Raw genomic sequence first — 12,673 nt, 5'->3', positions numbered from 1 at the left:
AAGCTAAGCTTCGTGATCAAACAAGGTGACTCCAAGGTTCCTATATTCAAGTCTTGACTTTATATATGGATAGACTCGATGTATATATGTGATTGTCGGTAATCCAAGGGGACTTACATTGCAAACTACAACTGGAACATGAAAATCATATGTATAAATCATGTGATGCTTCTTCTCCTAAACAAATTCGAACTCAAAAAAAGGGCAAAAAGGGGAAAGAGTTTAGAGAATCTATGCTAACTCCTAATTCCTAAGAGCAATGACAATAATGAATGATGCTTTGATAGACAAATCCTTCCTGAAACTACTTTCTACTTAACCAGAGATAGCTCACAACGCCATAGAAAGAGTGTGATCTCCTAAGGTAGTAAAAGATCTTCATATTGTAAACAATCCATTCAAACACCCAATATCAGTGCAATCCAAATGAAGTATTCACAATCAAACATAGCCACAATAATAATTAAGCTCAAGCTTACCATGCAGTACAACTTATAATCAACAAGGTGTAAATGGTATGAACCAAAGGATTCATCAAATATCATCACACCTCTTCATCGTAATCAATCAACTTTATCTAGATTTGAGAAGTAACAAGGAACCATGAAAAATGTAGAAACACAACACATGCATCCACCATAACTTCAATGCGAGTATTGAATTGATTTCAACATAAATTGGCAACAATTTCAAGTTTCCTCCTCCTACTCTACTCTACTCTTAACTACAAACTATCGATACACTATTATCTATTGTCTATTAACCTTTACAATGAGAAGACTAAGCCTTATATAGAGGTCTCTTTACAATAAATGGCTCAGATTGATTCTCAAATCAATGGCAGAGATCTTACAATAAAACCCTAATTAGGGTTTGCTACAACAAACTTTTCTCTAGCCAATGAAATAATTACATTGAATTAGACACATGTCCATCTTTGATTATGATCCAATAGGAAATGAGGTTATGTACATAAAATGATATTTTATGAAGCACCATGTGTCAGTTGCTCTACCTTAAATGAGAGGTTCGATGTATCTAAACATGATGATGTGGCACAATCTGATTGGTTGGTGATGAATAGGATGCCACCTCATCATGTAAAACATGTAGATGATCACAAAGTGTGTGTTTGAACAATATCTCTTGATACTAAACATTATCTAGGCTTGATGTGATGGGGGCATATTCCCAAATTGTATCATCTTGGGTGATCAAGCAAATTTTCTAACTTTTCTTAAGTCTTCTGAAACTATCTCCATTCCTTGATCACGTTCACTCTTCTTTACTCTAACTTGGAAATTTTCCTTCTTGTGATGCATTCCCAATCTCAACCTTAGAATCTTGAAATTCCCTACCTTGGATTTGGAACACTTCAGTGGAGTTCCTTGAATGTGGAACATGTCCTTAGTATGATTGAATGCCTTGTAATAATTGTGAAATCCTTTGTTGAGTCTTCATCCTCCTAAATTCGATCCTTGATTCCTTGATGTAGCATCATCAATGACATTCTTGAATATCTCCAATCTCGACTTAGGATCTTGGATTTCTGAAGGGAATTCAAGATAGTCGTAAAATTCCTTCCTTATGTTAATCCTCACACTTGCTATATTGAAATGTTCTCTCCTTCATTTGTAATTGTTCCTCATTCATACTTGTTTTTTCTTCTTTGTAGTATCTATGTTCCTTATGAAGTTTTCCCTCTAAGTTCCATCCTTTGAGGTCATGATGATGCTGATTATTGACCTCATCATTGGCACATGTGAACATGTACTCATATTAGAATGTAGACCTTGTCCTTGCTCTAAATGTGTGAAATATATCTTTGTTGTTTCTCATTCATCCTTGCGCTCCATGCAATTTATTGCTAGCTTATCAACTTCTGATTTGACCTACAAAAAATTGGAATTTGGAAATTCAAGTCTGGAAATTGTTTGAAATCAAGTCTTATCTTGACTTTCTGCATCAAATTCACTCAGATCATGCTTGAAAACTGGTAGAATATCCTCCACAACATAGACTAAATCAGGCTAATTTGCTTCTCCTCTTGGTTGGAAATTTGACTCCTTGTGCATCCTTGCGAAGTTCTTTCAATGCATCAAACCTGAAGGGCAAAGAGATTTCACATCAAAACCTTAAGGAATAAATGAGAATAATAATAGCACTTAACAAATCACTCTTCCTAAACCCCTCCCAATCTGAAAAATCACATTGAAAAAATCAGCATATGTAAATCTGGAAATGTTCCTTCATGTATCATCTTGAAATCCGATTGAACTCCTTGATAAGAAACGATTTAGGCTTTGATCTTCGATCAACCTTTCTGTTTTTTCTTCTCCGAAAAATATGCCTTTCAAATGCTGGAAAAACCTGATTGAATTTTGAATTCCAAAATCTGTTGGCTGATTGTGAATTTGAGAATGCCTTCTTGGTGCGAATTTTCTCTTGGTTTTTGAATTTGGATTGCAATTAGTTGGGCACCTCTCTCTTGCTTTATAGGCCTTGCATCTAAAATTTGTACCTCTTCCTTGTTTTAACCAGCCAACTTTGCCTTAAAGCGCTTTGTCTTTATTTGTTTGCAAAGTAAAATTTGCCTTTTACTTCACTTGTGAAGTCAGCCTCATCCTTCTTCATGTAATTTGGCATTTAAATGATCATTGAAGGAAGTACGCTCAATAAGCCTTCCACCTTTTCTTGCCTTTGTTTTAATTTTCAATTTCCTTGTTTTACAAGGAAGTTCGCTTAAAGCAATTTTAAAATTTCTTTGTTTTATGAGGAAGGTTGATCGCTCAAGATAGGGAAGGTTTAAATTTTCCTTGTTTCACAAAGAATTTTGCTCAATACTTAATCGCACATGATAAGGAGGATCCAAATCTTCCTCATTTTACAAGGAAGTCTCATGATAAAAAGGTTTAAATCTTCCTTGTTTTAGGAGGAACCTTGTTTTATAAAGACGTTTTAATTTCACTCATAATTTACCTTAAAATCAATCTTCAAACTACCAAGACTAAAAGCGCATGTAGGAGGAATACTTTAATTTCCTTGTATTACAAGGAAGATTTTCAAATTCATTCAATGCTTGTTTAATTTCCTTGTTTTACAAGGAAGTTTGTTCCATTTCATTGCCTTAAAATTTCACTTTCTTTTTTATCATCATCCAAATTAGACCAAGGATGAAAATCGAAATGCACAAGATTTTATATTTCCTCGATTTACAAGAGAGATTTTATTTCCTTCAAAATTGACCTCTTAAATTTTCCTCAAAAGTGGAAAATTAATCTCCACAAGAAAATCTCAAATTTCTCTCACTTATCATTTATTCTCCAGGGGTGGAAAATTGAACCTTAGAAGAAAATTTCCCAAATTTTTTCTCACCATGACCTCTAACAACCTTGCAACATGACAACATCTGTCAATTTGATAACTTTTGCAATTTTGCAACCTTGACAACCTTACTTGCTTATGACAACAATTGACAATTTTTTCTACAACCTCTAGCAATTTGTCCTCAAACTCACGAATAGGAATTACTGGCAAGCTAAAACCAAACTAAAACACCTAAGGCACCTAATCTAAGCAAAAAGAGGGGGGCTCCCCATTTACAATGGAGCGATGTGTGACTATGTCACAATAGGTCCACAAACCCCCATACCTTGTGTAGATAGGCATACCACCTTCTAACTGGTACTCGGCTAGTCACATGGGAGTGTCAACCCCTAGTGATTCCTATCAACTCCTAATCTATGGTTTCCATGCTAGTATCACTTAGCCCATAGTTCTGGACCCCTGGTCAAGACAACTAAGCATAAATAAAATCACAAATCATTATGAAAATAATAGAACTTAATTGCTGTTAAATCCAACATATAAGATCTACACATAAATCCATCTACAAAATCCATACAAATCATTAGTAACCCATATGAATATCATTAGCAAGTATGATATAATGTCAAAATACATAATGGATCAAAGAATATACACATCAACTTATATGAATTTAATACATATGATTCATAAATCTAGATGGCAATACAAAAATAACATCATGAACAAGTACAATGAGATACCAAAATTACAAACAGAGCATAGCATGAGGCACATATACTTGAACATTGGGCCACATAAGTTTTGAAATTCATATAATTATCAAATTTCATATCCAAGAGGAAGGTGGGAAACAAGGTTGGATGTCAAATGTTTTTCCTAAAACACGTTGATTTTTTACTATTAAATTATAGTGCACACAAATGCAGGAAGTTTATTGTTGTGTTGAGATACAGTGCACAGCTATGCAGGAAATCCCTCAGTTTTCCTATGTATTCATATTGCAGGCTTATGCCATCATAGGAACTCATGGCTCATAGGACAGGTAGATCATAACTTGGTTCTGGATATAACCCAACTAATGTTGATATGGATTATTTTCCGATGAAATTATTTTAACAATGTAGTCATTCCAATATAACTGCCGGTCCCTTCCTGTATAAATGTGTGCTCAATGTTGAACCTTGATTGATGACGACATTTCCCCACTCATACCTTTTAAGGAAAAATACTGTTTATCATTGATTTCTCCCACATTCTGTCTAGCATATTGTAGCAGGAGATTCTTGATCATGTGGCAGATGTTTGACTATAGTATTATACTAATAATCATTATTCTTGTTGACTGGACAGATATATTGATAGTGCCGGAGTAACTGGAGAGATTCCAAGTACTTTCAGAAATCTACGGAAATTGAAGAGAGTGTGAGATTCTGCTATAATTCTTCGTAGCCTCTGTTCTTTATTTTAGATTTACAGATTTCATAATAAGTTCCACCTGTTGGGAGGGCAGACATCCTTACTTTTGTTTTGGCTTGCAGATGGGCATCTGATAATCTGTTTACAGGTGCAATACCTGATTTCATTGGAAACTGGACTGATCTAATTGAATTGTAAGATTTTTTTTTTCACAATTTAGAATTTATGCTTTTATGTAGATCATTTGGAAATCGGTCTAATGTGATAGTCCAGCGTACACTCATTGTTAGATACCTTCATTTAACAAATGTATGCATGTGCACGTGTGTGTTGACGTAGTCTGGTTTTAATTACCATATTGCATTAAATTGACCTCGTAACCTCCGTTGCAATAGGAGAGAATTTGGAAGAGAAAATTGCTATTGTATGAATGAATGAACAACTTCTAATATTCACAAGGCTAAAAATAGTCTGCAGGACAATTGTCATTTTTTCTTGTGCATATCAATCATTTCTTATATAAAGAGATGATGAGCCCTCCCAACTTCTCAACAATCTCTTCATTGAATAAATTGTATCAAGAAACAGCTGACATGATATTGGCATGTTTGTCCCTAGTATCCTTCAGGGCATCAAACTCCATAATAAAGTGTTTTTCTGATTCCATTGCCCCAGTACTGCAAAAAAATATAAGCCCTTTCTTCCCATGCTTCTTTAGGTCTTTCCCACCACTCTATTTCACATCAAAGTTGATGGGAATTAGTTCTTAGTTGAACAATCAGAATCTTGGCTCTCCACAAAATACTAGCCACTATGTATGCTTTTTGTTAATGATCGTACATGGGGTTAAACTCCTCAAGATAATAATTCTTCTTCCCCCTAGCACTTTACCCCAGATTTTCTTATGGAACTTATCTATAACAAAAACCTTTATCTTTGCTATTTGCAGGACATGCATTCCAGTAAATATTACATTTACTCATCCATTTTCTATTTTGCTTCATCGAAGTCTTCTTTCTTTTGCTCATGGTGTCATTGAAAACAACCTTAGGCCATCTACCTACTTCCATTTGTTCAATTCTTTTTAAAAAACTTATGAAATGCACCCTAGTAATTGCTTCAATAGGCACTGCCCTTGTTTCATTCAGCACAATCTCATAAAGAACTGAACCTTTTATTTTGAACTTACTTGTGATCAAGTGCTTTTGGATTTTCTCGATTTGTTTCCACTTTGAATCTAAGATGCTGCTAACCTATAGCTCATACCCATAGAGCATCACCAAAAGAACTAAAAGCCCAAAAAGAATCTAAGTTGTTTTCCAATATCTACATCTATTCTAAAGAGCATATAGAGTTTTCCAACCTCCTAAATTTCCCTTCTTTTTGCATCCCTCCCAACAAAGGTTGTTATTAAAGTCAATCCCACGATGTGTCTACTCAATTACTACTTTGAAAGTGTTGCCTTCAAAGTAGAGCTTATGCTGGTTTTGTTTTCTATTGTCAGAGAAAATCATGATTTTGATCTTACCTATATTGACTTGCATCCCCATGGCTTTACAAAAATGCTCAAGGGCTCATAGGTGCTCTTGCAATCTATTAGACAATTTAGAAATCAAAATAAAGTCATTGGCATATAAAAGAAGCCTAACCACAAACTCTTCCAAACAAACACCATCTCCACCTTGAAAATTTAGCCATTCTTCAAGTTTGTCAATATATAAACTGAATATTGTAGGGGGTAGGGGGCAAACCTTTTTGACCCCAATATCACTCGTAAATCTTTTTTGAAATGCCTGCCAAAGTTCTGATTTTGAATTTAATTTCCTCACAAAGCCTTTTGATAGCCATTCTTAAATGCATAGAAATCCCAAGTTCTTCCATTGTACCCATAGCTTACCCTTGGGGACCATGTTGAAGGCCTTTTTGAAGTCAACGAAACAACAAAAGGCATCTTCCCTTTCTCTGCCAAACAATTTCAATGATGTGCCTTAAGAATGACCCCATGATCAACTATAGACTGCTTAGGCCCTAAATCCTACTTGACCTTGTGCCCACTTTTCTTTGTCTTCTGCCCATTTGCTGATTTTGTTTTCCATCATACTGCCAAATAAGTTTGCAAACAAAGGGTTGATCATTATGATCTTGTAATTGGAAGGATTATCAACATCACCACTCTTAAAGAGAGGTAGCCCTAGACTGGTAGTCCATCCTCTTGGGAGCCCTTTTTTGAATGATGTTATTGAATCTTCTCATACTATGCAGCACAAGAATTCTCAACCCCCATTTTAGATACTCTGCTTGAAGTTCGACCAAGTCCTTTGCTTTTCCTACCCCCAATTTCTTAATACCAGTCTCAATCTCTTGCAAGGTGAAAAGCTTTGTTGTGGTGTTGAGCTGGGGGGTCAACCTTTGAATCTTGCTCATAAAGTTGTCTTACATAATCGAAACATTGACTAGTTGTAATATTATTTTCAGTTTGTTTCTTTCTTGGTTGTAGTTCTTTCCAAAAGAGCTTGAGGTTTTTTTTCTAAGGTAAATTAGCTCCTCCCACCTTGTGCTCAAGAAATCAGCTTTGCTCTTTCTTAAAATATGCTTGTAGAACTTAATACTTATCCTCTATTTTCCTGACTCCTTCAAAGATCTTGTAATTTCACAATCCTCATCGAACAAAACTTCATTGGAAAGCAATTTGTTTCTAATTTCTTGTTTTTTGCTCTTTTGCACTTCCCAAGTGCTCCTTGAATTATATTTGTTAATTCATAACTGTTGAGGTGATGCAAACAATAACCTCTCTAGTGCTGCCTTGAAGATCATACAATTTTCTTGAGTCAAAAGAATTCTCCCTTTGGAGGAGGTTGCCGTAAACATTGAGTTTTCCTTTCGGTCTGCCTTTTTTCTTTGCCAAGATAGCCTTAAGTAAATTGGTATATGGTCTGATTTTAAATCTCAAAAATACTCATCAATCATGACTTCCTCTATCCTTTCAAGCAAACTTTGCAAGCAAATTGCATAATCACACTTGCCCCATTGTAGGTATTGCATGTGAAATTTCTAAACTTTTTTTATGTATCCAAATCATTGCAAGTAACTAAGTTAAGGTGCCACGCAAATTAAGAAGTTTCTCTCCAAAATGGTTATTGACCTTGTTGTCTTTGGAACATCTTGACCACTAGTGATTTCTCTCTTCTATAAGCCAACTAGGATCTCAGTACTCATTGCAACAAAGAATGTAGGCTTTGTTCATTTGCAGTCCTGGCATGAAAATCTCCCACCAAGATAACTTCTCCCTGCTGAGTAAAAGTTGCAATATCTTTTTTTAGGGCTGCATATGGGTCCTTGTATGATACATATATAAAATGACACATAAATAAAAAGAAAGAGAAAGGTGTATATATGCATATGTTTGTGTGCAATTACAGACACAAATTTGTTGATGTGACAACTTCGTTAGCATTTGTTAATGGATAGTAGAGTTCTCCTTTGACTCAATTTTTCTGCAGTAACTGTGAACCTTGTTCTCTGCTGCACGATCCAATTAAGCAATTTCCGTTATGTAAAAAATGGCAGAGTGCCAAAATCTTTAAAATACCATGCTTTTTTATTTACTTGTGCATATGCCACAACCTGAACACATATTTTTCTTAATGTAACTTAAATAGTAAAAAATACCTTGTCCAAGCATATCCCATGTTTGAAGACAAGGTTTCTTGTGGTGTTTCTTGAATCTAGCTCAAGGGACTTTAAATATATCTACTTATATTGATTGGGAAAAAAAATTGTTACAGAAGTATTAGCAATTGAAAATGATTTGCTGGTACACCTAAGTTACCTAACATTTGGTCTTCACCTTGTGACAACCTAGCTAAATTTTAATTGCCAATGTAATTTGGAAACTTTAGTTATAGCAGAACTAAATTGTAGATTGATTTCCTGTCACTGAGGTAGTAATATAACTAAATGAGAAAATTGGAATCTAGGACTGCATTTTGAAATAAAGGCCTTGTTAAATTTTTGAATCAGAATTATATGGTCAGAAGTACATGATTAATTTTCTTGATTTGCATTAATCTGAAACAATATATATCAATATCTTCAAGATATCGATTAATTCCTTAGATGCTAGTTTCCTTCAATAAATAAATTTGATTATTTATGTTTGCTGGGTGAATAAGAAGAGAATATAATTCACACACATCACATGTATGTACACAGCGATTACTCTCTATGAACCATACAGTATATATATCTCAGGCTTCACACAAATACACACAGTAGATCGTTCACAGAGATAACAGCAAATAACTCCTGAAGATGATGCGGAATATGCACAGCTATATTTTCACGGACATCACATACATATACACAGAAACTCTCTATCGGATATTACACGGTTATATGCAGAATATCTTTCGATGACTATAGACCAAAACTCCTGATCAAGGGAACTATATATTCGACTAAGCAACATGACGAATGAACAAGACATGACTCTTATCGGAAGGGTCAAAGGTAAAGGGTGCAAAGTTAACCCGACAGTCAACCATTAATTTTCCATTAACAAACGAATGCAAACAACCAACAAAAATTATAAGTAGAGATATGAACAAGCAATTTAGTAAACAAAAAGAATCGCATATGTAAGACAGCAGTATCTCTTATTGCTACAATAACATCAACACTCCCTCTTAGCTAGGGAGATATCTTTCCAAATATCCATGTCATGGAGTCTCTCAACATGACACTCACAATGGCTACACCCATTTGTGGAAGAAAGTTCATCATGGAGTCACTCAACATGATATCGTCATGGAGTCACTCAACATGACGTCAACCATGGCTACACCCATTTGTGGAAGAAAGTTCATCACAGCGTGATGTCATCATGGAGTCACTCAACATGACATCCACCATGGCTACTCCCATGTGTGGAAAAACACAAGTACAAAAAATTCATCACGGAGTCTCTCAACGTGATGTCATGGAGTCTCTCAACATGACATCCACCATGGCTACTCCCAGAGGGTGGAAAGAACCACATCTCTGTTTCAAAGATGGACAAGGGCTTTCACCTCAAATTTCTCCGTCTCGGAAAAAAATGCATTAACAAGGGCTTTCACCTCAAATTTCTCCGTCTTAGAGAAAAAATGCATTAACAAGGGCTTTCACCTCAAATTTCTCCATCTCAGAGAAAAATGCATTAACAAGGGCTTTCACTTCAAATTTCTTCATCTCAGAGAAAAATGCATTAACAACAAATAACACAAATTACTGATGCTAAGCCTCCCTTTCAGCAAGGGCTTCAAGTACTAGTATCAACCTACTGACCTTCTTGCCAAGGTTGCCTCTGTTGGTTTGTCAAATTCCCTCAATGTTAATTCCTCCTCTTCGAAGAAACTAATCGACTTTAGAATAAGAAACCTTTTGAATCAACTTTAGAGCTTGGCTCCTTCTGAGATGTCCCCATGGCAATTTCCGCAGTAGAAGCAAGTTGTGTAGGTCTTAATTTGCAATCTCGAGCAAAGTGACCATACTTGTCACACCTGAAACACTGAATGTGAGAGAAATCCTTCTTTTTCGGATCTAGGGCATAATCTGATTCTCTGTCTCTATTCCTTTTTCTTCTTTTGCCTCTTTCTCTAGAAGTATGTGTAGCAAGAACTTGATTTTCTACATCATGATGGTTTTGCCCAATTCCTCTTGCTGCCAACCTAGACTCTTCTTGAACACAATCAGCTCAAAGACAATCAAACTTGGGCAACTTAGATCTCCCACTGATGCTTTGGATGAAGGGCTCCCAAGATTGGGGAAGACCATTTAGTGCCAACATAACGAGATCTTTGTCTGCAATTAAGTCCCCAATGGCGCTCAACTGATCTCTCAAATCAGCAATCTTCATAAAGAATGAGATGATTGAATCTTCTTTATCCATTTTTATATGGTGAAATTGTCTCAAATCAAGGGCTCTGCTGGTGTTGTTGACCTCATACATGCCTTTTAAAGTATCAAACATTTCTTTCACTGACTTCGACTTGGAGATGATCGGTGTAAGAACCCTGTCGGTTCTAACTCTTCTACTAAAACAAATGCTGTCTTGTTTTTGTATTTTCAAAGATTTTGAATAATTTTAAGCAAAAAAATAGCAGTGTGTTAGGTAAGAATCGCACATAAAACTAAATAGACAAGAAATAATGAGCAACTGCAACTATATTATGAATAAGGTAACTACTACAAATAATTCTAATGCTAATTGCATACCCGGAGATCCTTAGCTTATTTTAAATAAAGAATTCTGGAGTTTGTCAGCCAAAATTGGGAAACTGACCAAAATTGAAGTACAAATCTTGAATACGATTTCTCCAGGCCAAATATGAGAAGAATCCACCTAATTATGTTGGGCGTTGGGAATGGTGCAACTAGATTGCAAATTAGGAAGGTGTATCAGCCTCCCAGTCAAAACGTCCCTTTCCTGGACCCCATATGCCAAGCCTAAATTGTATGGCCAGCAACTAGAAACTGTATGACTGCTTATTGAAATGAAATATGCTGCTAAAAGGGGCGTCTAACCTGATTTGCCCTTTCCTTATGGAAAAATCTGCAATATCTTAAATAAAAAATCTTTGTTGAAGCACAATAAGACTCCTGAATGAAGCCTTCAAAATTGCAATAATTCAGCTGATCTTCCACAGCCTCACAATCACAGATCCACGAAGAATTTCCGTTCTCCAATGGCCAAACTTCTGAAACCCTTGTCAAAGAATTCCACAGAGCAAAATAACAAGCAATGTCAAATAATCAATAATAGAGGTTGAATTGTTTGCTTTGCCTTTATAAACCCCAAAAGGCATAGTTCTCCAAAAAGTGTGATTTCCTCTTGAAGGGAGTTAAATACATTTAAAATGTATTTAATATACTTTATGCAACATTTGAATTAATTCCCTACTTGGACGTACCCTTTTGATATTCACTTTATATTATTTAATTGGCCCACTTTTTAATAAAGTTACTAATATAACTTTATAATAACTCCAAATGGCACGTTTCCCAAGAAAGTACACCCAAAGTCATTTAAATGTATTTAATTTACTCTCCATAGTTTAATTTTCTTTTGGACATCCAAATTCACTTAAGTGATTTAATAAAAATCACTTTATAATATTTAAGTGGCTTTTAATTTTAATAAACTCACTTTATGACTTTATAATATCCATATAAGTTAATTTAATAACTTAACCACTAAAATTTTAATATCTCCCTCAATATTCGGTCTTTTGACATGTCGTCTAAAGCGGGGTCAACACTGAATGACCCCCATGTGTCCAGGTGCCCTAACTAAAGATAACACTACTGCCAAATTGACTTACTATAAATAGTAAGTCCCTCAAATAAGTCCACACACTGACTGCAAAGGCCTTGGAACTGAACCCAAGACTGAACTGAAGAAGTGGAATTGCCATTGAGACTCTCTATCCAAACATGTTAGCTTACAAGAGTCAAAATAATTGGCTAATCCCTCGAACTCTGATGCTCACGAAAAAATGGGGACATTACAATTAGTACTAGGTGATTCATCACAGAGTCTATCAAGATCTTCCTAGCTTTTGTGCCATCCTTCTTCCATTGTGTTTTCTCAGTCTCATCGGAAGGCTCGAGCACTTCTTTCTCCACGAACTCGAGAATATCGTTTTCTTCTAATGCAATTAGAACTTTAAACTTCCAAGAGGTGAAGTTAGAGGGACCATCAAGTCTATCTTCGACCTTGAGTCCGTTCACCATTCTTGATGCTAAGATAGATACCCTAAGGAGAAAAGAAGACTATTTTGGTGTTTAACTAATTTTGATCACGATCTTTTCTTAACCCTACTCTGATACCATTTTAAATTTTTGGATCAGAATTATGTGGTCAGAAGTACATGATTAATTTTCTTGA

General features: G+C 35.4%; 1 protein-coding gene across 6 annotated transcripts in view; it reads left to right on the top strand.

Moving 5' to 3' along the window:
- LOC131063818 (probable LRR receptor-like serine/threonine-protein kinase At1g56130) overlaps positions 1-12,673 on the top strand; it is a 77,498-nt gene that overhangs the window by 30,679 nt on the left and 34,146 nt on the right. For all 6 annotated transcript variants that reach the window (XM_057997769.2, XM_057997768.2, XM_057997771.2 and 3 more), the window contains 2 exons: positions 4,681-4,752; positions 4,869-4,940. In XM_057997769.2, the coding sequence (XP_057853752.1) occupies positions 4,681-4,752; positions 4,869-4,940 (144 nt within the window). The remainder of the gene's footprint in view (positions 1-4,680; positions 4,753-4,868; positions 4,941-12,673) is intronic.

The sequence above is a fragment of the Cryptomeria japonica genome, chromosome 11, assembly GCF_030272615.1.
Source record: "Cryptomeria japonica chromosome 11, Sugi_1.0, whole genome shotgun sequence".
NCBI classification, from domain to species: domain Eukaryota; kingdom Viridiplantae; phylum Streptophyta; class Pinopsida; order Cupressales; family Cupressaceae; genus Cryptomeria; species Cryptomeria japonica.
Note: the sequence above shows the minus strand (reverse complement) of the source record. Positions and strands in the feature narration are given on the sequence as shown.